General features: G+C 51.4%; 1 protein-coding gene across 8 annotated transcripts in view; it reads right to left on the minus strand.

Moving 5' to 3' along the window:
• Window positions 1–24,629, minus strand: part of OSBPL2 (oxysterol binding protein like 2) — a 48,994-nt gene that overhangs the window by 18,520 nt on the left and 5,845 nt on the right. For 2 of the 8 annotated variants that reach the window (XM_081096617.1, XM_081096620.1), the window contains exons 2-8: window positions 23,819–23,846; window positions 20,471–20,634; window positions 17,113–17,257; window positions 14,205–14,280; window positions 6,363–6,497; window positions 5,601–5,698; window positions 2,090–2,272 (exon numbers count right to left, since the gene is read on the minus strand). In XM_081096617.1, the coding sequence (XP_080952743.1) occupies window positions 2,090–2,272; window positions 5,601–5,698; window positions 6,363–6,497; window positions 14,205–14,280; window positions 17,113–17,257; window positions 20,471–20,507 (674 nt within the window). In that variant the 5' untranslated portion in view covers window positions 20,508–20,634; window positions 23,819–23,846. Of the gene's footprint in view, window positions 1–2,089; window positions 2,273–5,600; window positions 5,699–6,362; window positions 6,498–7,421; window positions 7,521–14,204; window positions 14,281–17,112; window positions 17,258–20,470; window positions 20,635–23,818; window positions 23,847–24,629 lie in introns of all 8 variants that reach the window. The other 6 variants (XM_081096614.1, XM_081096616.1, XM_081096618.1 and 3 more) reach the window with 4 other exon arrangements.

The raw sequence follows: 24,629 nt of genomic DNA on the forward strand, positions 1-24,629 counted from the left end.
GCTGTGACAACCAGCTCGGTGCAGAGTATCTAATGACAAATATTTGCAATTCCTTGCATCTCCCAGTTGGACCCAAACACCTGAATCAACAAGGTTTGCAACCTTTCAACTCTACCTGCCTTGTCCCAGGAAAGTGAAGACCACCGGACAGTCTCCCTAAAGCGCTGCCCGCCCCCCCCCCCCCCCCCCGCCCCAGGTCCCCATGCGCCCCTGGCAACCAGCCAGGCGGGACCAACAGGGAACAGATTCCATCCAATGCTCCCCCACGGTGCTACCACAGCTCAGAACCCTGCCCGCGGTGGCCTGGACTCTGCAACAGCTCTGGGAGTCAGGCAGACGCTACAGACTCTGCTTTTGAGCTTTTGCTTTGAGGTGTTGTGGACGAAAAGAGGCCACATGCTAATCTAATTCAGGGAAGGCCTGCATGTTGGTCTTGCAAACTCAGAGACCCAAAGTAACCTCAAAGGATGGTCTGAAATTAAAACCTTTAATTAAAAAGCAGTTTATAGTGGGTAGTCATGTCCTAGGCCAGTATCTTCCCTGACAATGATCAACTTCGATCTTTACTGGGCCTATTGTCTTTTTGCTTCTAAGACAGTTGTTCTCAACCTTCTGGCCCTTTAAATACAGTTCCTCATGTTGTGACCCAACCATAAAATTATTTTTTTTTAAATATATTTTATTGATTTTTTTACAGAGAGGAAGGGAGAGAGACAGAGAGTCAGAAACATCGATGAGAGAGAAACATCGACCAGCCGCCTCCTGCACATCCTCCACCGGGGATGTGCCCGCAACCCAGGTACATGCCCTTGACCGGAATCGAACCTGGGAACTTTCAGTCCGCAGGCCAACGCTCTATCCACTGAGCCAAACCGGTTTCGGCCATAAAATTATTTTTGTTGCTACTTCATAACTGTAATGTTGCTACTGTTATGAATCGTAATGTAAATATCTGATTGCAGGATGGTCTTAGGCGACCCCTGTGAAAGGGTCGTTCAGCCGCCAAAGGGGTCACAACCCCCAGGTTGAGAACTGCTGTTCTAAGACAACATATCACTGGAATGTCAAAGTAATTTCCCTTTTTCTGGACCCCTCAAAGCACAGGCACCACTCTGTGGGGACCACAAACCCCCGTTGTTATTAATTGTTGAGTGTTAACTATCCTGCACCCACCTGTGGAACAGAACCATGTGTCCATCCTTTTCCTTTTTATCCAATCCGGTGTCCCGCTTGGCTTTGTCCCCTCCCTCATCCTTCACCAATGGATTCCCTGTGACCCGCCTACGTCCCTCCTTGATTGTCCCGTATAAACAAGGTGCAGAGCGCTGGCTCCACGATCTCCCCACGTGGAGGTTCTGCTTCCCGGCCACTGTCCAGTTTGGTTCAAATAAACTCACTAAAACTCGCCACAGGTTTGAATGTTTCTTACGTTGACAGTGTTTTGATCGACATCAGATCGGGGGCATTTAGATTTAGGCTGGACGGGGTGGGGCAGCCTCGAAGGTGCCCCTCGCTGTGTCCCCCGGAATCCACCCCTCCTGCACTCAGCAGGGTGGGTCTGTGTGACCAACGCACACGTGTGGGGAGGGTCGCAGTTGAGTCATTCCTGGGTTAGGTCATAAAAGACACTGTGGCTTCCCTCCTGGTGGCTTCTCCCCTTGCGCCCCCGGCTCTGAGCGATGTCAGCACCAACTGCCAGGGAAACAGGTGCTGTGCCCAAGCCCTGACGCCAACTCCCAGAAGCCCGAGCGTAACCCCCTGCACAGGTCCCAGCTGCTCAGAAACCACGTCCTGAGCTGCTGAGTGTGGGGTCTTCACACAGGATAGGTCACTGCTACAAGCAGTGCCCGGAGTATGTCCAGGCCACGTGGGAGCACGCCAAGGCCGAGTGGGGCAATCCAGGTCGGCACTAACAGAGGGAACAGACTCGGGAGGGCTCTGCTGCTGGCAGGCAGCCCCCCGGCCCCTCCGCACGTGGTGACCTCCCTCCAGAGAAGAGCCCCCCGGAAAGAGGTTTCCTTCCACAAACAGCTGCATGGCTGGCGCTGGCGGAGGCGGAGGGAGGCGGCTCAGGCCCAGGGAGGCTCACCTGAGAAGCTCCAGTGTGATGGTGCCCCGGGGCTCCGCTTCCACACTCTTCCCCCAGAACTTGAGCTTTGGGTAGATGGAGCCGTGGAACAGGAAGTCCTGACAGAGACCTTCGGAGTAAAATGCACTCACAGGGGGGTGGTGGCTGACCTGCTCAGATATGAACCTGAACCCTAGGTCTTCCCTAGGTACGAAAACAAGAAAGAAGGGGAGCCCATTAGTGACAGCAAAACCCAGGAAGGCAGCGCAGCGTCCCTGTCAACTCAGTGGCCAGGCGCACATGTGACTGCAGGGCTCTCATGTCCAGGAGAGGCACTGGGAAATGGGGACCACTCCATGCTGCCACACGTGGCAGAAATATGCAACAGTGCTCTGATGTCACACTTGCCTAATGCTGACAACACACGCACCACACACATGCATTAAACTGTGATCCACGGGGCCACCCCAAGCACACGGAGGTCTGCAAGCATCTCTTAGAGCAGCGGTCGCCAACCGGTAGTCCGCAGACCACTGGTGGTCCGTGAGGTCGGAAAGGTTGGCGACCGCTGTCTTAGAGCCAGTGCCCGAGCGCACCCGGGGCAGACGCCGTGCCAGTGCTCAAGGGCCGCCCACTGCCCCACGCTAGGAGCCATGACTCCTGGCCTTCCCAGGGGGCTCCTCTCGGCTCCTGTAAGGTTTGTGATGAGATGTCTCAAGCTCCAAGATATTTCAGTCCAGGAAATAGGATTTTTAGTACACTCTCTTGTTCGAGAAGAATGTCATGTTTTAATTGTTCCGGAACTATGAATACACCTACAGTTGTAGTTTAATAATTATAAAAGCTAAACCTCATAATTACTAACTTAACTGGAATCTGAATTTCCAACCATTACAGAGGGGGAAAAAGTTGAAAAATTAGATTTTTAAAGGTTGCCTGCCAAGGCATGTAATTTACAAGATGAATGCCTGTCTAAGCAAAGCAGTCTTTTCTCGGCAGCAGCCGGGAGGTTCTGTGGCTCCCAAACAGGAAGGCTACTCAGGTCCCAGGGCCCGGGGGCTCTGGACGCACAAGGAGCCACAGAAACGGGCACAGGGAGACCTGGGACTAGATGGGAGGGTGAACTGGAGTTTAGAAAGAGCGTGAGTTCTGTCAGACGTGGAATGGTGGTCCTGCCCGGGTCAGGCCCGGATGGGGTGCCGATGAGGTGTTCACCCAGCACTCAACACTTGTCCATGTTCCTTCAACCCATGCGGCTTATTTCCACCGCCAAAGCTCTGTTCACACTGTGCCTTGACTCCCCTTTTGTTGAGGGCATTTTAATGATGCTCTGAATGTACTCAGATACTAACCCTCTGCTGGCATCTAGATGAGGCCGGAATCCCGACCACGGGCACACACACCTGCAGACAGAGGTGGACACCTGCTCAGCACAGGTATCAGGACAACGCTACTAAATTCAAATAAAAGATCCCCTTAGTGGTGACTCTCGGGCAAATCTTTCTGGCATCAGGGCCTCAGTTTCCCCGTGTCTAAAATGAAGGCACAGGGCTGCTCACTGTCCCTCTCGCTGTGACATGCTGTAACCCACGGTCACCTGCTGCACCTGTCATCTGCAAAGAAGCCCTGGGAGGCACACTCCGTTGCTTTCTATTAGCGCATCCAGCTTTCTCCATTTAGCGAGACTTTGAGACCAGCTGCTCACCACTAGCCAACACAGCCCCACCAAGAATCCAGATGGCATTCCCACACCAGTGGAGCCAGGGGAGGGGCAACCACTGCACCAGCAGGCTAGTCAGACACCGATCAGCCTCTGGGGCGTGACCACTAACCCACTGTCGCATCACGGGAGCAGGGGGCCTGCAGGTGCTCAGGCATGCCCGCGTCTCCACGATGATCCCGCCCCACGTGGTCTGCGACCAGAGCTGACACACAGCTGCACACACTGTAGCCTCTACTCACCTGAAGAGTGTCATTGTAAGCAGACCAACACCCCAATTCCCCCAGCCACTCACTCACCTGATCATCACAACACACGTGCAGTAAAGGGCTGGCAACCACAGTTAGAAACTTCCAAGAAACTACACTTCTTTGAGCCCAAGATGCCATTGACCACATAACACACCATTATTTTATTTTATAAAAGAAAGAAAAAATGTTGCAAATTAAACTAGGACAGAAATGCTAGAATATGAAAAATTTCTTACCATCAATGAAATACTAAATTTAGAAAAAGTTTTAGTTATCGTGGGGAAATGAATGTGGCCTGAAGTTCAATGGAAAAGGATCTAAACAAGCATTGTTGCACTCTGGAAACGTGTGCGCGCGCGCACAGGAAAGGAACTCGGCCCAAACATCAGCCAGACTCTTTCACAGGACTGTCCAACTCACCTGCCTCCCTTTTCTTCATTTTGCACATTTCCTAAGCAGAGCATGCTATCATAACTAAAGACAAACTTGTATTTAATAAAAGAGTACAACAGACTCCCCCTGGGACCCAAGGATGGGCGAAGCAGGAAATACCGTACATGCACCAAATGCTCCGGAGCCCAGCCAGGCTGTGTGCCCTCTGACCTGGGGGCCCACCACACTGCCTGTGGGCTCTGGCTGGCACTCGCAGCCAGGCCGACTGGACCATGGCTCATTCTGAGCGACTGCACAGCCCGAGAGACAGGGGCCCTGGTCCCGTCCCAGGCATGTGTACAGCTCTAGGACCAGGCTGCGTGATGGGCAGGATGGGAGCAGCCAGGGGGCCGCTGAAGCTGCCTGCGAGAAACTCCATCGGAAGGAATTTCAGCTGCACTTGAAATAAGGTGTGGCCTTGGCCAGGTGGCTCAGTTTACAACAAAAGGTTGCAGGTTTAATTCCCAGTCAGGGCACATACCCAGATTGTGGGTTCAATCCCCAGTCAGGGCACATACAAGAGGCAACCTATTGATGTTTCTCTCTCTCTCTCTCTCTCTCTCTCTCTCTATCTCTCTCTCTCTCTCCCCCCTTCCACTCCCTCTAAAATCAGTAAAAACTTATCCTCGGGTGAGGATTATAAAATAAAATAACATAAGGTCTGGTCTGGTCACTGCATTGCCAGTGCTGGCCAGGCCTTTGAGCCAGGGGCAGTGGCATGGCAGTTGGCAGTGGCCGGGAGAGAAGCCCTCCGACAGTCACTCCTCTCTAGGTCACCTGCTCCCTGCACAATGGCTCCTGAGATGCTCGGTGAGTGGGCGAATGTGCTTCCAGGACCCATCTCTATTTCAGGCCAAAGCTAACAAGCCATTCACAGACACTCCCTTCTCTACTCCTGAATCCAACACAGGATCCCATTTCCAACTCTACTTCACAGCACTAGGGTTTTGTTACAGACCGACCCGACATTCCCCATATGCGAACCGTCCTCGCCCCGGCGGTGCTCCCGGCCCCTCAGTGACCTGCCATCCACAGGGTCGGCTGTCAGAGGCAGACTCGTGCTGCAGGAAGAACCACACCCTCCGTCCCCCACAGCACCGCGCCCGGCACTCAGGAGGCCTGGCCTTACCTGATCAGCTCGTATGTCTCTCCCAGGAGTGGGTTGAACGGCTTGCCAGTCCTCTCCCACTGGGAAGCCACCGCCGACACCGCAAAGGCAGCCACACACTGCAAACAACACACAGGCCATGAGCAGTCCCCACCAGGAAGGGGGCCCAAGGCTGTAGGGAGCTGCAGGCACCTGGCATGTCTGCATCAGGATTCCCTATCTGGTGACTGTTCAGTCTTCCCCTTATAACATGTCCAAGGTCACAGAGATTCCAGGAAGTGCCCTCTGTCACCACCACTTCCTCAAAACTACAGACAGCAGGAGCCCTGATGCTTTCCAGTCCCAGTCTGTTCTTCAGCAGGCCCTGTGGCAAGGGCCATGTGTTTGTCCCCTTTCAACACACATGGGCACACGAATGCACACAGCACACATGCTGTATACATGCACGCGGGCATGAACACACACAGGCACATTTATGCACACACGTGGGAACACACATGGACATATGCACACATGTGGACACACACACACACACATGCACACACACAGGTGTGGTGCTGAAAAGAATGGGAGGAGCCAAGGCGCAGGCCCCATGCATTCCTGTGGAGAACACCCGTCAGCACAAATGTCTCAGCTGCTGGCAGGATAGCACCCAGAGTGCGTGTGCACTGTACTGCCTCCGCCACTGCAGAGGTGCCAGGTCCCTGCCATGACATGCCAGTCAATAGGGTCACATCCATTCACTGCTGTGGTCTGGCTCCTCCCAGCGCAGGGCCCGCCCACCTGCATCCTCTCCAGGGCCTGGGGCTGGCGGGAGGCTCTGTGGACGAGGTAGATGTGCTCCATGTACTCCGTGATCCGCTGCAGGAAGCTCAGGGGCTCGTTGAAGACAATGGGCATCGTGATCTTGGACAGCTCCTGGAGGGACAGCGAGGACATCACGGGGTTCTCAGAACACAGCCTCTTGCCTGCCTGGGAGCAGAGGCCTGGGAACGAGACCTGAATCCCTGAGCCGGAGAGCCGACCTGAGGGAAGCCGGCCCTCCCGCCGCACAGTGAGCTCCACTGCCTGCCGGGGGACGGCGCCCAGTCCTCCGTGCCCCTGCCCTGTTCCAGACCACGTACACACCGAGGTGGCAGGGGCTGCCACGCTGGCCACCTCCAGCAGCCCTCCCCCCAGATGTATGCACCCCTATGTTCACAACTTACAATAGCTAAGATCTGTAAACAGCCCAAGTGCCCATCAGTAGATGAACGGATAAAAAAGCTGTGGTACAGCCCTAGCCAGTTTGGCTCTGTGGATAGAGCAACAGCCTGCACACTGAAGGGTCCGGGGTTTGATTCCAGTCAAGGGCAAATGCCTGGGTTATGGACTCGATCCCCAGTACAGGGTGTGCAGGAGGCAGCCGATCAATGATTCTCTCTTCACTGATGTTTCTATCTCTCTCTCCCTTCCTCTCTGATCAATAAATATATATATAAATATAAATATATATATAAATATATATATATATATTTTTTTATATATATATATGGCCCTAACCGGTTTGGCTCAGTGGATAGAGCGTCGGCCTGTGGACTGAAAGGGTCCCAAGTTCGATTCCGGTCAAGGGCATGTACCTTGGTTGCAGGCACATCCCCAGTAGGGGGTGTGCAGGAGGCAGCTGATCGATGTTTCTCTCATATTGATGTTTCTAGCTCTCTATCCCTCTCCCTTCCTCTCTGTAAAAAATCAATAAAATATATTTTAAAAAATATATATATATATGTATATATATATATTTTAAAAAGCTGTACATTTATAGCATGGGATACTATGCAGCAATAAAAAAGAATCTCTTACCCTTTGAGGCAGCATGGAGGGACCTGAGAGTATCATGCTAAGTGAAGTAAGTCAGTCAGGGAAAGACAAGTACCACAGGATCGCACTCATATGTGGAATCTAAGTAACAAAATAAGCTGATGAACACGGAGGATGCAGAGACACGGAAGCATGGAGCAGAGTGTGGACTCTCAGAGGGAAGTGTGGAGGGCGGGAGGTAATCGAACAAAGACCTTGTATGCATCTATGCATGGCCCATGGACACAGGCAATGGTGAAGCCCTGGGGTGGGAGTGGGCTGGAGAGGGTCAATAGGGGGAAAAGAGAACATATGTAATACTTTCAACAATAAGGATTTAAAAAACAAAAACAAAATAAAAAACAAAAAAATCACTAGCCTCCCATCATGTCCAGGGTGACTGGATGCCTCAGGCAGGGAAGGGGGGCCACCACTGACACCTGTTCCCAGGCATCCTTCGGGAAAGCGAGCAGTGCAGAAGCCAGGGCTCTGCAGGGACACTAAGGGAGGAGGTCTGAGAGGCTTAGACAAGGCAGAGCCGCTCCAGGAGGAGGCGGCTGACAGGGAGGTGCTAGAGAAGGGAGGAGGGATGAGAGGAGAGGTGGAGGGAAAGAAACGCAGATAGTAATTTCAGGAAAGATGCTGGCCTGGCTCACATCAGGAGAGGAACAGTGACCATGAGATGCTACTGCTCACCTGCTCATCAGAACCTGACATCCACTGTGGGCGCGGTGATGGGAGGAAGCCCCACACCTGCTGGTGGGAGGGCAGTGGTGCCCGCCCCCCCAGATTTGCTGCATGGGCAGAACTGCACGTGCACCACCCTGGGTCCAGAAATGACCCTACACCCAATAGCAGTCAGGGCAGAAGGAGTGGGAAGCAGCTTGGGAGCCCTGGCACTGGGGGTGGGTAAGGTGGTGGGAAGCCTGTAGTTAGTTACCCAGGAAAATGGAAGGAGAGACACAATGTCACTTTCTGATTCCTAGAAAGATGGACCACAGAATTTTTATTGGTTGCCTCTCGGGGAAGGGCAGGGACAGGAAGCCGAATGTGTGTACAGAGGGACACTCTCATTTGGGAGCTCTGACTTCGGAGTTACAATGTTAAAACAAAGTGCAATCTGCTCGCATGGAAAAGAAAATGAAACAAAGCCCTGGGCACAGCCGCCGGAGGGAGCCCCGCCCCCACAGCAGAGACAGATGCACCCTGAGGACGGACAGAGCTAGGGGCACCAAAGGACTTGGATTTCGGGGCAAACATGCTGTTGGGTGAGTTGATCCTGCTCCCAGAACTGCTGTGCTCATGGGATAAAGTGAGGGAGTCACTGGTTACATGCGAGGCTCAACCCAGCAGCACTAGTCAGCACTAGCATTCACACCTGGAAGTGTCAGTGTGTGTGGGAGAAAAGACACATACATGAGCCAGAAGAGGTCAAATCAATCCTGTCATCCCTAAAACAAATCAAAATACAGCTGCTGTCTCCCATAAAATACATACTACTTCAAAACACATAGAAAAGACTGGGAACAGAGCAATCCAGCAGCTCCCCAGGGCCCAGCATGGTCCCGAGGCCTCTCTCCCTGCATGAGTGGCTGGCTGCAGGCCAGGACAATAAAGGTACAGGGTGAGCCAGAGCATCTTCTGTAAGAGATTAGGGGCCTTGAAGAGGCTCTCACAGCCACAGATGGAACAACCTGTGCTCTGGAGCATGTCCAGCAGGTTAAATCCCGTGCGTTTAAAATACATAAAAAAGAGCCCAGTGTGGCTCAGTGGCTGAGTGGCAACCCATGCACCAAGAAGTCACCAGTCGATTCCGTCAGGGCACGCGCCCAGGTTGTGGCTCAGCCCCCAGTAGAGAGCATACGGGAAGCAGCTGATTGATGCTGATGTTTCTCTCTCATCGATGTTTCTATCTCTCTCCTCCCTTCCTCTCTCTAAAATGACTAAAAACATATTTTAAAAATTTTAAATACATAAAAATACATCCTAGTCATTTATGCCAGCATACTGGGTGATGGTAGTGAATCAAACACATAATCTGAAGACTCTCAGGAAGATTCCTTCATTGGTGCTGACCTCTTAATGACACCACACTCACCGCGGACATCTCAGGAAGTATGTAAGGCGGGTCGGTGTGGCACTGACCTACAGCCCTAATGAGCGCATCGGTCGTGGCACTGAGCCCAGCAGTTCTTAAACTCAGAGCAAGAGCAACAAGCTGTCTCCCGATGCAAAACCACAGACAACGGGAACCCTGAACAGAGTGCACACCTGACAGTATCATGGTGGACATGTTTAAAAAATGCACTATCCTTCCTGGCCGGTGTGGCTCAATAGTTGGTCATCGCCCCATGCACCAAGAGGTCACCAGTTTAATTCTCGGTCAGGGCACATGACCGGGTTGTAGGCTGGATCCCCAGTGGGGGTGTGCAGGAGGCAGCCAATCAGTGATTCTCTCTCATCATTGATGTTTCTTTCCTCTTTCCTTCTCCCTTCCTCATTAAAAAATCAATGAAAAAATATATTTTAAAAAAGAGCCCCATCCTTTAGCAAAATGTAAGAAATACCAATGGCTCAGTGCACAGATTCATACACATTGAAAGGAAATTAATTAGAAGAAATATTTTAATATCGCTATTTGCCCTTTCTCTATAATAGAAGTGTCAATAGTTGATCTTCAGACAGATTCTGTCGACAACGCCACTTTCTTTCAGTTTCAGAATGTCAACAAAAACAACCAAATTCACGATCAACAATGACAGATTGAAACACACGCATGCAATTGGCGCCAGTGAGAGCTTTATATGTATCGCGCAAGCATGAGTCAACTTAGCCTTGTATAGGTACAGAATAAACTTGTTTAATTAGACCTGCTTTCTGATTTAGCTAAACTTTTTCCAGCCCAGTGAAGCACCCCAACTTCTCTTTCAGGTAATTGTCAGCAACACAGCAGTAAATATCAACATGAAACAGATTATTATTATTATAGATCACTCAGGGAGAACAAAGGGTAAAATATTTAACGGCAGCAGGTTTGACTGTATTCTGCACAGTGAGAAAACCTGAAGTCATTTCCAAGGCCCACCATTTCTTACTTCTTTTCAGTCAGGTCAAGTTTCTAAGCTTTCTAAATCTCCGTTTTCCGGCTAATGAAAAAAGATAAGATTCCACCGAGTCTCCTAAGGACTCTAGGACTTCTGTGAGGATCAAATGAGATGAGTCACGGGAAAACGCTTCACAGACATTTGGTTACAGTGTAGTGTTTCCACCTGGCTATAAAGCAAGTTGTATTCCTGGGCTGAAGAAACTGCAAGGAGACTAGTTGCTAGGGAGAGGAAGTCGGGTGTTGCTACATGACGTCATTACCCAAACACTTAGCATACACACACACACACACACACACACACACACACTCTAGAGGCCTGGTGCATGAAATTTGTGCACTGGGGGGTGGAGGTCCCTCAGCCCAGCCTGCCCCCTCTCACAGTCTGGGAGCCCTCGGGGGATGTCTTACAGATGTCCACGGGAGCAGGCCTAAGCCGCAGTCTGGCCGTGGAGGCTCAGAGCAGGCGCCCCGTGTGTGTGTGTATGTGTGTATGTGTGTGTGTGTGTGTGTGTGTGTGTGTGTGTGTGCCGTCCGCTGGGAGCCTGCCCCCAGCCGCGCTGCGGAGGGTTGGAGCAGCACTCCGTTTGTGTGTGTGTCCGCTGTGGGGGGGCGGCGTGGCCAGGCCAGACCCTGAGTAGTACCACTGTTGCTACCACTATCATTAGTGTCTGGGATGCAGGCATGGCTTGAAAAGACTGAACCACACCCCAGCCCTCTCTGACCCTGAGTTTGTTCACCTGGGAGTTGAAGCAGGACGGGGGACCCCGCACTCTAGGCCCTTCACGGAGACATCTTTTTTGCCCTCAGTGGTCTTCCCCTTTCCAGGCCTGAGGACAGCAACGTTCTTCTTGGTTTTTGTTTGTTTTTTTACCTTTTTTTTTTTTTTTAAGAAGGTAATTTCTAGAAAAGACAAAATTACAGAGACAGAAAGCAGACCTGTGGCTGCCTGGGGCTGAGATGAGGTTGACTGCAGATGGGCAAACAGCATGATGGAAGCTTGAAAACGGTTTGTGTCGGTGGTTGAGCTGTTGCGGAAATTCACGCATCAAACAGTGTGCCTGCTGTGGTGAGTTGTACGGCATGTAAGTGCCTCTTCGAGAAAGCCGTGTAAAGGCGTACATCTAAAAGGGAACCCTCTTAAAACCACAGCTGGTGAGGGATTACCACCTTCTAGGAACTTGATAGAAAGTGTTCAGTCAATGGTTGTGAACTTGAAGAAGATTGGAGAGGGTGCTGAATGGGAAGCCTTTATGTGACCTGGGCAGGTCTAAACTCTGTCTGGGTCTGTTTCCCCGTCTGTGACATCCTGAGTTGATGCCCTCGGAGGGGTGAGAGGTGCCAGGGACGGCCCCTGGGTGGCTGCCCTGCCCAGTGTTCTGTGCTGCAGACCCTCGGGCTGTCCCAGGGTCACTGTACCTTCGCCTTTGCCACAGAGCACCTCTTCCTTCCTGCCTTTGTGCGGAGGACTTCCTCCCGCCAGCCCCTGGAGCAAACACACAGCCGGGAACAACTGGAAAATCCGGATTGGCCTGGCCTCATCTTCCCCCACCCCTGGCTCCTTCCATTGACTGGGACCAGAGAAGCAACCAGGAGACTGCCCTGGAGAAAACCTCTCAGACCAAGGGGCCCAAGCACCTCCTGGGCACTGGTACATGTGGCAGGCTAGGCTTTCCTCTCCCCTCGCAGCCCTGACAGGTGACCTCAGCTGCGTAGGCTTGGAGCAGGCGCCCGGGGTGTGTGTGTGTGTGTGTGTGTGTGTGTCCGCTGGGGGTCTGCTCCCAGCCGCATCTGAAGCTCGGAGCAGGCGCCCCTGTGTTGATCTCTCAGGCTCCAGGCTGTGCCTGTGTGTTGTTCTCTCAAGCTCGTGGCCACGCCCAGCCCCTCCTCCTGAGCTGGTTGTGACCATTATGGAGTCTTGACCTCGTTTGCATATTACTGCTATACACACACACACACACACACACACACACACACACACACACATATAGATGGGCAAATGAGAGGTGTCTGGCTTGGGGGGGGTGGGGGGGGGGTGTAGAGGCAGCACAGGAGCCCTGAGTGGTGCTGTGGGTGCTGGCCGGGGGTGGTTATGCGGTTCTGTCTACTTCTACATGGTGGGAAACCGTCGTGTTAACTAGTCTGGTGCTATTGTCTCAGTGAGCTGATAAGTAGAAAGAGGGTGTCACCCCTTTAGTGATGCCCACAGAGGTGAGCATTTCAAGGGCCACGGGGATGAGTGCTCTGAAGTGGTGCAAAGGACCCAGCCAGGTGACTGCACGCAGCACTCTGGGGACAAACCCACCCACATGTTCATACGCGGCTCTCATAGAGACCATGGGTTCCTTAGGGAGTGCAGCGTAACGAGGTCACCGTGTGAGAAAGATGCCGTGGGGTCAGACTCCTGCAGAGTCAGGACCAGGAGCTTGTCAAATGCAGCAGTCTGTCTTGAAGCCCCAGACACCCTTCTGTCCAGACCTGAACTGCTCAGTCACACAGAGGAATAAGGCCACTGAGAGGAGAAAGTACCAAACACGTCATTAGAAAGAGCAGAGAGGTGTGCAGAGCGCACGCACGTGCCAGCAGGGTCAGCGTGTGGCTGCTGAGGCCTGGAGTGAGCATGCCTCGTGAGGGGCGAGCACACCCAGCGCCTGGTCTGGTGTCTAAACACCAGTCTCCAATCAAGGACAGCAGTGGACAATGGAGAAAGCCAGGTCAAGGGCGTGGCTCAGGTCACAGCAACACTGCTGTGACTTCCTCCACTGGGTCGCTGCACCAAGGTGACTGTGTGAGATGGTGATGTTACAGGAAGCAGGTGAAGGGTATACAGGGCTCACTGCTGTTCTGCAACTTCTATAAAGTCACTGAGGATTCTCACCATCAGAAAAAGGCCTGTGGCTTCTGGACGCCAGTCACTCCTGTCACAAACTCCAAGCACTGAAGCTCTGCCTGCGCCCTCATGGATGGCCTTCTGGGTCTCACCCTGTGTGTGGCCAGGAACCCCACAAACGTCCCCATTTCACACCGATCGCCAAGAGCACATCACAGAACACGGAGGGAAACGTCCCGTTTCACCTCCACAGTTATTTCCGCCCGTCCATCAGTAACCTCACTTCCTCCCCTCCTCCCCTTACATCTTTGTGCCCTTCCGGTTTCATCATCTTTACTCCATGCTGTTTACAAATCTGCAGAGTCACCCTAGCCCAGCCGTGGGCAAACTACGGCCCACGGGCGGGATCCAGCCCGTTTGAAATGAATAAAACTAAAAAAAAACAAAAACCGTACCCTTTTATGTAATGGTGTTTACTTTGAATTTATATTAGTTCACACAAACACTCCATCCATGCTTTTGTTCCGGCCTCCGGTCCAGTTTAAGAACCCATTGTGGCCCTTGAGTCAAAAAGTTTGCCCACCCCTGGTCTGGCCGGTTTGGCTCAGTGAACAGAGCATCGGCCCATGGACTAAAGGTACCTTGGTTGCAGGCTCCATTCTGGCCCTGGAGGCAACCAATCAATGTGTCTCTCTCACATCAATGTTTCTTTCTCTCTGTCCCCCTCCCTTTCACTCCCTCTACAAATCCTTGAGTGAGGATTAACAAAACAAAACAAAACAAAATGTGGGGAGTGAGCCCTTCTGTGGGTTCACAGTGCCTAACGCTGAGCTCAGACGGGCCACCCACTCACCAGGCCGATGCACTTCTTCAGGATCCCCCACACACTGAAGTCACTCCTGGTGAACATTGGGGCCGGCAAGGACGTCCTGAAAAGCAGTAACCACAGCAATACATGTTATTATTAATCCAACATGAGGTTCCCTTATGACTGGTGATTTTGCTCAATGACCATTTTTCTCTAATTTTCCTGGCGTGCCTGGGGAGAAAAAGATCAGCCTGTTGGCTCAGTCCCAAAGGAATGGGCTTGTGTGAGGGACCCTAGGAGAAAATGACCATGACCACACCAATGACTCTCCTTCCAGAGCTGGGGACAGGTCGCCTTGTCCCCGGAGCAGCAGTGTACCAGCTGCCTGCAGCACTGCAGAGCCATGGACAGAGGCCAGGCCACAAGGTCCCCAAGAGGGAACTACATTAAGAAAACCTTTTCAGCTCAGCCAGTGTGGCTCCGTGACTGAGCATCAGGGCATGTGCCCAGGTTGCGGGCTAGATTCCCAGTAGGGGCATGGAGGAGGCAGCTGATCAATGATTCTCTCTCATCATTGACGTTTCTATCTATCTCTCACTCTCCCTTCCTCTCTCTAAAATTAATAAAAAACACTTCTCTAATTTTAATAATAAAATAGTTTAAAAGAAAGAAAACCTTTTCAGAAATGCATTGTTTGCCCCTTTCAATGTGTGTGTGTTCCTGAGGCACATTCCTGCCCCAGGGACCTCCCTGCAGACCTGTGGCAGCCCCACAAGCATGTCTGCACCATGAGACCCTGTTCACAGGAGACTGGGATGGGGAACCCCTGACCCAAGTGGGGCCTGGTCTCCCTTCTGGAAATTTGGCTGGGATGAGACCCTGATTCCATCTGGGAAGGAGGGGTGCCCAGTGGGACAGGGGTGCGGGTTTGCAGGAAGCGAGAGGGACCCGAGACTGAAGACTGAGCCAGTGGTTCCCTGCGTCCCAGAAGCCCCCGGTGCTCCCCTGGACGGATCAGTGCTCTTAGGACGGGAGGACCGTGAGCCAGTGCCTCTGCTCCAGCACTCTGCTTGGAACGATGACAGCAGTGCTCTCACCCCATAAGGACCCCAAGCTCTCCCTTGGGGTGTCAGTTAGGGCAGCTGAGTCAGGGCACAATGCTTATTTTCAGGAATGGGAAGGAGAAGAGAGAGGCAGCTGGAGACGAAATGAGAAAAACTGCCATTTACAGAGCGCCACATGCCAGGCTGCCAGCAACTAACACCTGGTCACTTGGCAACTGTCATCTGGGCTGGACTGCGAGGGGGCTGAGAAGGGAGCATGGAGACAGGAGGGGAGAGGAGACAGCAGAGATGGAAGAGGCGGAGAGGGGCAGGCAGGCAGAGCCCGATGTGGGGGCCCTGGAAGACCCACGAGAGCCACTGTGGCTGGGCCCAGAGACAACAGGGAGGGGGCCAGGGAGGAGGAGAGGATGCTGCCCCCAGCCTAGAGGAGGTGACCTTAGAGTTCACAGTCCACACCGAGGTACCTGTGAGAGGAAAAGGGTGCTATTAGCGATTCCCAAGGGGGGGGCACCATGTGAACACCTACCTGAGATGTTTCTCTTTCTTCCTCACCCGAGGATATTTTTTTAAATATATTTTATTGATTTCAGAGAGGAAGGGAGAGGGAGAGAGACAGAAGCATCAATGATGAGAGTCACTGATTAGCTGCCTTCTGCATGCCCCCTACTGGAGATGAAGCCTGCAACCCGGGCATGTGCCCTTGACCAGAATCGAACCCGGAACCCCTCAGTCCGCAGGCCGTCACTCTATCCACTGAGCCAAACCGGCCAGGGAACCCGAGGATACTTTTTCCATTGACTTTTAGAGAGAGTGGAAGGGAGGGTTGGGAGGGAGGGAGGGAAAGAGAGAGACTTGGATTGTTTGCCTCCTGCATGTGCCCTGACAGAGCTGGAGATCAAACCTGCAACCCAGGTACATGCCCTTGATGGAAATGGAACCTGTGACCCTTCGGTGCTTGAGCTGACACTGAGCATACTGGCCAGGGCCCACCTGAGAGTTTTAAGTGGGGGATGAAGGTGGGGGTGGACGTGGCCTGGTTAGACCTGTCTAAAAAAGTGACTGCTGCAGCATGAAGAAAGAGGGGGTGTGGGTGCAGTTACAGGGTGAGTGCAGGAGACCCAGGGAGTGGGGTGGATGTGACAGCAGACAGAAGGACTGAAAGGGCCCAGGCGTGTGTCAAGAGTTGGGTAATGGGAAGGGGAGAAAAGGGGGCAGCTTCAGGGATGACTCGCCAAAGTCTGGTTATGGACCAGTCGCAGGGTGCGGAGGAGGGGCTGACAGCAGAGGGTGGGCCTGTGTGGGCCAGGTCACCTTAGCATGCAGGAGGTGTGCCAACATCTGCAGAGCAAGCGAGCTAACAAGTAAAGGTATGAGTCCTCCAGGGCAGGGGTGGAGTAAGCATTTGGGCCTAAAGCTCAGAACAGGTCAGGATGAAGGTGGATGTGCCCTGGAGCCCAGATGCAAGCCAGCTCGGGGTGGACAGAGGCCCACCTCCCACTGACACCACCTCACGAGCTGCACCCCGCCGACGGGCATTGGGTCACTGTCATCAGCATCTCCTGGCCTGTGAACAAAACACTGGGAGACTGGAATGTGGTCCCCCTGCACTGAAGGAGGAGGGTCCCCCTGCAGTGTGCCAGGCCCAGGTGTGGTACCAGGCCGCCCGCTAGGCTCAGGCTTCCCACACTGTGGGGCAGGGTGGCACAGTGCCATCACTGTGGATAGGACCAGGAGTCGCACAGTGCCATCACTGATCTCTGGAAATCTTGGCTGCATGGGATGCTGGGTCTGTCAGAGGAGCTGGCCCACACGGCCCTCAGGGCTCGGCGTGTTGGGGGCCATCACGGACACACTGGAAGATTCTAAATCACACACGTGGAACACCATACCTGTGTCTCTGAATCCCATTCTCCTGCGGGGGCCTCTCCCCAGCTTCCCCAATGCCGTTGCTTTTGCTGGTGTCCACAGGCAGCCCTCCGGGGGCTCTCTGACTGGCCTCTGAAAATTCCCCAGAAGAGTTATCAGAATCAAAGCCTGCGCAAGACAAACAGAGTGGTCATTTTTGCAGGATGTGGAAGATAAAAACCTGCCTCCCAGAATTCTGTGCGAGCAGAATACCTGAAGGTCTAGATGCTTCTACGGGCACATTCAGATTCAGTCTGCTTCCCAAGAACTAAGGGCAGAGAAGCATGAGCATTTTGGGGAGCTTCCAAGGGAGACAGACCGTCCACTCTGACCAGAATTTCACATACACCAGTTCCTTTGGGCCTGCTGGGACTGTCGCTAACCTGAGGTTCAGCCTCAGGGCCCTAGAACAGGGTTCCTGTGGCTTTATTCAATGGCTCACACCCTTCTGGGCCGGAGCCTCTACAGCGCTCCAACCTGGCCCTCAAGGAGGCAGCATGTCCTTTCTGCGCAAGGTCTGCGGTCCTGCTCCACACCTCATCTTAAGATCTAACCCACTGGTCTGGTTTCTAAGGAAGGCGGACACTGTGCCGAACAACTACCAGAACCAATCGGACTGATGGTCGCTGAGAGCAAGTGACTGGTTTAACTAGAGCACTCCTCCACAGCAGAGAAAACTGGGAAAATGAGCGATTTCAGCCTCACGTAAACTACAGTTGAATATGTTCTCCAGGCCACCCAGACTCCTCAAGAAGAGCGCCCACTAGGCCGAGCTCCGGGACCCTCCCCGCAAATGGCTTCCTCTCCAAGGAGCAGGCAACGGTGGGGAAGGAGGGCCTGCTCCCTCCACGAGAGAGCGGGTGCAGGCACTGGGGCACGGGCACTCTGCGCCCAAGCAAGGCAGAGGGGCTGGGCCACCAGGGCGAGGTGGCTCCTGCCAGTGACAGTGACGACCCAGACTACTTCAGCAGGGGCCTGTGCTCACAAGGAGCTCAGGGTTCCCCCAACAGCACCATTTCGCAGAAAGTAAGGCAAGGCCCAGGTGTAAAGCTAGGGGCTAATTGTTGTCAGACCCCAAACCTACAACATCTGCTGCTAAGCCTCACTGAGAATAAGCAAAATATCTTCTTTCATATTCTCCCACACTGACAAACTTATACAATGTAGGGGTGAGATTCATTGCACAATGATTTTGAAAGGATATATTAAAAATGAACCTCTTAAATGACCACTGTCTTCTGAAAGAGCCTCTAATGTTCGCGGCCAATCCCAAAAGCACATCTACTTGACCCCTAGTCTACACTTAGCTTGAAACGTCCTGACTTAAGAGAATGTCTGCAGGGTCTGCCAACTGTCCTCTGCCAGGTGGCCTATCTCCACACACCTCCCTCAGCGCTGAGAGATTCATGTGGACCGTTCGCTTCAACTACAGCCGACATGTGACCAGTAAACAGGCCACACGTCGCTGACAATTATGTGGAGGTCTTGCCTCAAATTAAGCCAGTGCTCTGTAAACATGTATTTACTGCAGAAAAGAGGGAACCTGAAATCACTTGTGATCTGATCCTTCAGAGACAACCCCTTCTAACAGGCCAGTTCGGGAAGTTTTAACCCTCAGTCAGTACACAGTTTCACGGACTTGAAGACCTTTTCATTTTAGCAGTTCTGGATCCTGGAGGAAGTGGTTGCCTGTTGAAGTCATCCTATATAATATAAGGCTAATATGCAAATTAACCAAACGGCAGACTGCCCGGTTGCTATGACATGCACTGACCAACACAGTGCAGAAGCTCAACAAAGGAGCTGCCTCCTGGTGGTCAGTGCGCTCCCACAGGGGGAGTGCTGCTCAGCCGGAAGCCCTGAGCCGGGCTCACAGCTGGTGAGCGCAGCGGTGGTGGTGGTGGGAGCCTCTCCCGCCTCCCCTAAGGATGTCCGACTGACAGCTTAGCCCAATGGGAAGTGGGCCTAAGCCATCAGTCAGACATCCCCTGAGGGCTCCCGGACTGCGAGAAGGCACAGGCTGGGCTGAGGAACCCTCCCCCGCCACCCCGAGTACACAAATTTCATGCGCCAGGCCTCTAGTTCCTTTAATAACTGCTGGGTTCAGAGACTTTTTAGGCAAGTTACAAGGGGAGCCCAGTGCTCCAGACAGTGAAGCAGGCTGCTCTGTGTCTCTGTGGCTACTTCACTGCAAGGGAACCCTTCCCACTTCATTCCTCCCATTGTTTGTCTTGGAACCAAAGGATGGAGGTGACAAATCATTTCACCTGTCTTTTTCCCCTTTCCTGAGTCCATGCAGAGCATTACTGCTGTGCAGACAGATGAGAGGCACCACCCAAACGCCACACCATGTGAGTTCCAGACCTCTCCGGGAAAATCCTCTGGCAGAAACTCAGATGGCCAGTGGTCTCGGTCACACTGGTTCCCAAGAGAGAGGGACCCATGGAGGCCAGCCTCTCTGGAGGCCTGAAGGCAAGTCCCTGAGCCTGTCACCAAGTGGAGCTCAGTCTCATCAAGAGCTGAAGTGTGAAGAGCAGGCGAGTCACAGACACACCTCTGGGGGAACCTCCACAGGGCGCGCCTGAGGGATGGCGGCGTGCTCAGTGCCCCCTTCCTCCTGGGTTTCCCACAAGAATAAATCAGTAACCTGGGCTGCCTGTCCATGCACTGGCCCCCACCCCTCCTTTGGGAAAGAGAAGCATGGTGGTGATGGGCGCACGCCTCGAGAACGTGCTGACAAAGCTCAGGGGACAGTGACAGCCGTCACAAAGAACCTTGTGCTGTGCTGGGTGCCAGGTCATTTTGGCGGTAACAGCACAGGTGACCCCCTGACTGCACTTGGAAAGACCATCACTAACATCTGGATATCCAAAACGAGATTCCAAAAGTGGGCCCTGAGGGTGGCGGATAGAAAGTGAATGGCCGTCTTGAACTTTAAGAGCTTTGGACCTCAAGTGGTCACTGTGATGGGGGGAAGGGGCTGCTCTAAGTTTGTGTCCCACCCAGCCCAGTGACCCAGCCTGCTGCCCCACCGCCCTCACACAAACACTCCCTGCAACGCTCTTTCCACTCGGGCACACCCGAGCAGCTTTCCAACTACGGGCTATGTGCCACTACTTAGAATGGCTGTGGGAAAGTGGAAAATAACTGAACTTTGAGCATTTACATGCAAGAGCAACTCTTTTAAAGACTAAAAACTGAATTGCCCTTTCTTATTATCTCCTGTCGTCTAAAGTTGAGCTTTCTCCCCAGATCTGGGAGTCAAGCCTAGGAACATGCTTTCCTGACCATCCTCACATCTGAAGAGTAGGTCTGAGACCCGGGTCCGTTCTCTGCACTCACCTGTGACGGCATCAAAGAACTCCTCGTCCCCGTTCATCCTTGGCAGCCAGGAGCCCTGCCCCGATCTGCAGTCTCCTACTGAATCATTGCCTGGTCTACATTGACGGTGTCAGGTGCTTCACACGGGGAGCTTTGTGGGGTGAAATCCAATAGGTGGTGCAGATCTAAGGGGAGAAACATTTTGGCATACTTAACTTTCAGAAGTTTTATGGCTTAGAAACATTTTTCAAATACCCATTTGTCATTTTTTTTAAAATATATTTTATTGATTTTTCACAGAGAGGAAGGGAGAGGGACAGAGAGCTAGAAACATCGATGAGAGAGAAACATCGACCAGACGCCTCCTGCACATCCCCCACTGGGGATGTGCCCGCAACCAAGGCATACGCCCCTGACCGGAATCGAACCCGGGACCCTTCAGTCCGCAGGCCGACGCTCCATCCACTGAGCCAAACCGGTCAGGGCCATTTGTCATTTTTTAAAACCAATCTCAATTACATCTTAGCAAAGAAATAAAATTAATGATTTAATGACAAATGCATGAGCCTGGCCAGGGGCCTCAGTTGGTGGAGCATCATCCCCTACACCAAAAGTCTGTGGGTTCGATTACCGGTCAGGGCATATAACTAGTTTGTGGGTTCGATCCCCAGTCGGGGCACATATGGGAGACAACTGATCAATGATTCTCTCTCACATCAGTTTCTCTCTCTCCTTTCTTCTCTCTAAAATCAATAAAAAAACAGGCCTCGCTGGTTTGGCTCAGTGGATAAAACGTCAGCCTACAACTGAAGGGTCCCGGGTTTAATGCCAGTCAAAGGTTGCAGGCTCGATCCTGGTGGGGGGCATGCAGGAGACAGCTGATCAATGATTCTCTCTCATCACTGATGTTTCTATCTCTCTCTCTCCCTCTCCCTTCCTCTCTGAAATTAATAAAAAATATATATTTAAAACAAAACAAAAAAACATGATTTAAAAAAGAATTTTAAAAAATCAATGAAAAACAAATAAGCATATCCTCAGTGAGAATTAAACAAAAATATTTTAAAATAACAAAATTTGCCCGGCTGGAGTGGCTCAGTGGTTGAGCATCAACCTATGAACCAGGTCAGGTTTGATTCCTGGTCAGTACACATGTCCAGGTTGCGGGCTCGATCCCCAGCGGGAGGTGGGGAGTGCAGGAGACAACCAATCAATGATTCTCTCTCATCACTGATGTTTCTATCTCTCTCCCTCGCCCTTCCTCTCTGAAATCAATAAAAATATATTTTAAAAATAACAAAATTCATGATTTCAAAAAATATGAGGAAACATTTATAATACAAATATCCAACAATAAATAGATCAATAAGTAATCATTATTTGAAGAGTTATTTTTATTTTAAAATCTTCATCTACAGCCAAGGTTAGTGGCTCAGTAGTTCGAGCGCTGGATTTGATTCCTGGTCAAGGGCACACACCTGAGCTGCTGGCCCTGGTCAGGACGTGTGCGGGAGGCAACCAATCTATGTATCTCCTTCACATCAATGTTTTTTTTCTCTCTCTCTTCCCCTCTTCGTTCCCTCCCTTCCACTCTCTCTAAAAATCAATGGAAAAAATATCCTCAGGTGAGGATTAACAAAAATAAATTAAAAATAAAACCATCACCTAAGTTGTATAAGAAATGGTAAAATGACTGGCTTGGGACAGTCACACGACCAGGATAGTTTCCATTCCCACATCTGAGGCCAGACAGAGCTCAGGGATTGTGCTGAAGTCTTTCTCAGAACAGGGAGGTGGTTATAAATGAAAAATCATGTTAAAATATTTGTTTCACATCAACAGGAAGTCAATTTTCAATTCTGGAGAAGCTGCTATATAAGTTAGCTATTATCAGCATAAACTGAAATCAACTTAAATTTCCTCAAAATTATTTTGGCTCAGCCCAGCTGGCATGGCTCAGTGGTTGAGTGTCAACCTATGAACCAGAGGTCACCGGTTCGATTCCCAGTCAGGACACATGCCCAGGTTGTGGACTCAATCTCCAGTATGCAGTGTGCAAGAGGCAGCCAATCCATGATTCTCTCTCAAGTCTAACAAATGCATCTTTACGTTTTTCTTAGAAAAACAGATCTAGTCACTTGGGAATCAGGTGACTGGCTAAGAGCTTGCGGACCTGGAGGGTTTATGTCCCCAGTCAGCTCACTAAAGAGCAGAATTTTGTGTTCTTTCTCTTCTCTATAAAAATGGGCAAGGCAACCAAGATGTAATCTTCACAGAGCACGGAAAATTCACCAATGATACAAAAACTCTGGGTCCTCTTTGGATGTTAACTATGAATTCTGAATTTAAATTGTTCAAAATAATATAAATTATATATAATAACTTCAAAATGCATTAGCAAGCAACCAGACAGAGGATAAATAAAGAGAGGCCTTCAACAACAAACTAACCCAACATGATCCAGCAGACACATGCAACATATACATTCTCCTCTGGTGCACACGGGACATTCTCCAGGACATGTGAGACCACAGATCCATCTCAGTGGATTTAAAAAGGCAGATATTATACAAAGCATCTTCTCTGACCACAAGAAGATGAGTTATGAATCAACAAAAGTAAAACTGGAAAGCCCACAAAACCGTAGAAATTAAATAGCATGCTCTTAAACAGCCCATGGATCAAAGAAGACATCACAAGGGAAATATCCTCGGATAAGGATTAACAACAACAAAAGCAAGGAGGTTCAATCAGTAATAAAAAAGCTCCCAACAAAGAAAAGCCCTGTATCTGATGGCTTCACTGGTGAATTCCACCATTTCAATTGGAAATAACATCAAACCTCCTCAAAGTTTTCCCAAAAACCTGGAGATGGGAAAACTTCCTAACTCATTTTATGAGGCCAGCACAACCCTGACACCAAGGCCACATAAAGACACTACAAAAAAAGAAAACTACAGACTTATATCCCTTATGAACATTGATACAAAAAATCCTCAACAAAATACTAGCAAAGTAAACACATTAAAATGCACTCAGCAACACATTCAAAGGATTACACACCAAATGGGACTTATTCCTGGAATACAAGGACCATACGAAGATCAATGTAATACATCACATTCACAGAATGAAAAAAAACAACACATGATCATCTCAATGGATGCAGATAAACCATCTGACCAACTTCAACACTTCATGATAAAAAACAAACAAACAAACACACACTCAATAAACTAGCAACAGAAGGACACTGCCAGAACACAATAACAGCCCCAGCTGAAAACTCCACAGGGAACATCATGCTCAAAGGTGAAAGGCTGCAAGCTTTTGCTCAAAGTTCCGAACAAGACGAGGACACCCACTCACCAGCGCTACTGATCACAGTGCTGAAGTCCTAGCCAGAGTCAGCAGGCAAGAAAAAGAAATGAAAGGCATCAAAACTCAACAACAAAAAATAACCTGATTCAAAAATGGGCAAAGGACTTAAACAGACATTTCATTTCATCAAGGAAGATGCACAAATGGCCAACAGGGTGGCCTTGACAGGCAGGCAGAGAGGACACCAGCCTGACCCTGAGGAGCCAGCGGACCAGCACTTCTGGTTGGGACCTGACAGGTGATGGCCTAGAGCCCCACCATCCACAAGTTTCCCCAAGTCCCTTGCCTCCCCTAGAAACGGATATTCAACAGTGAGCGCCAGAGACACACCAGATACTTCGAGGAACAGGGTCATGAATCTAGAACAATCCAGATCAAAGTGCTTCAGAACCCACACAAGATGAATGGAGGCTCTTCCGTGCAAGGGAGAGGAAGGAAGCTCAGGGCAGCAGCCCCACCCACCCAGGCACCATGCACCCTGAGAGCAGTGGAGAAATCAGACCCGTCAGTAGGGCCACTGCCCTCTGCTTGTCCACTTCCAAGAGCAGAACCAGAGCCCTGGACCAGCAGGTGGCGACTGGACAACTGGAAGACCCAGCATTGCAGCCCTAGGGGCAGTGGGAAGCCCTGGAGGGGTGTGGAGCATGCCCACCCCCCACCCCCCACCCCACCTCCCATCCCCGTGTCCCCAGTGCCCTGCTGCCCTGCCTGGAGCATCTATGCAGTCAGTCCAGATGCTTCGGATGCCAGCTCCATCAGGCAGAATCCAGTCTGAGACCCTTGCCCTTTCGCCTGCTGC

The sequence above is a fragment of the Myotis nattereri genome (genome assembly GCF_964212035.1).
Source record: "Myotis nattereri genome assembly, chromosome: 8".
Lineage (NCBI taxonomy): Eukaryota > Metazoa > Chordata > Mammalia > Chiroptera > Vespertilionidae > Myotis > Myotis nattereri.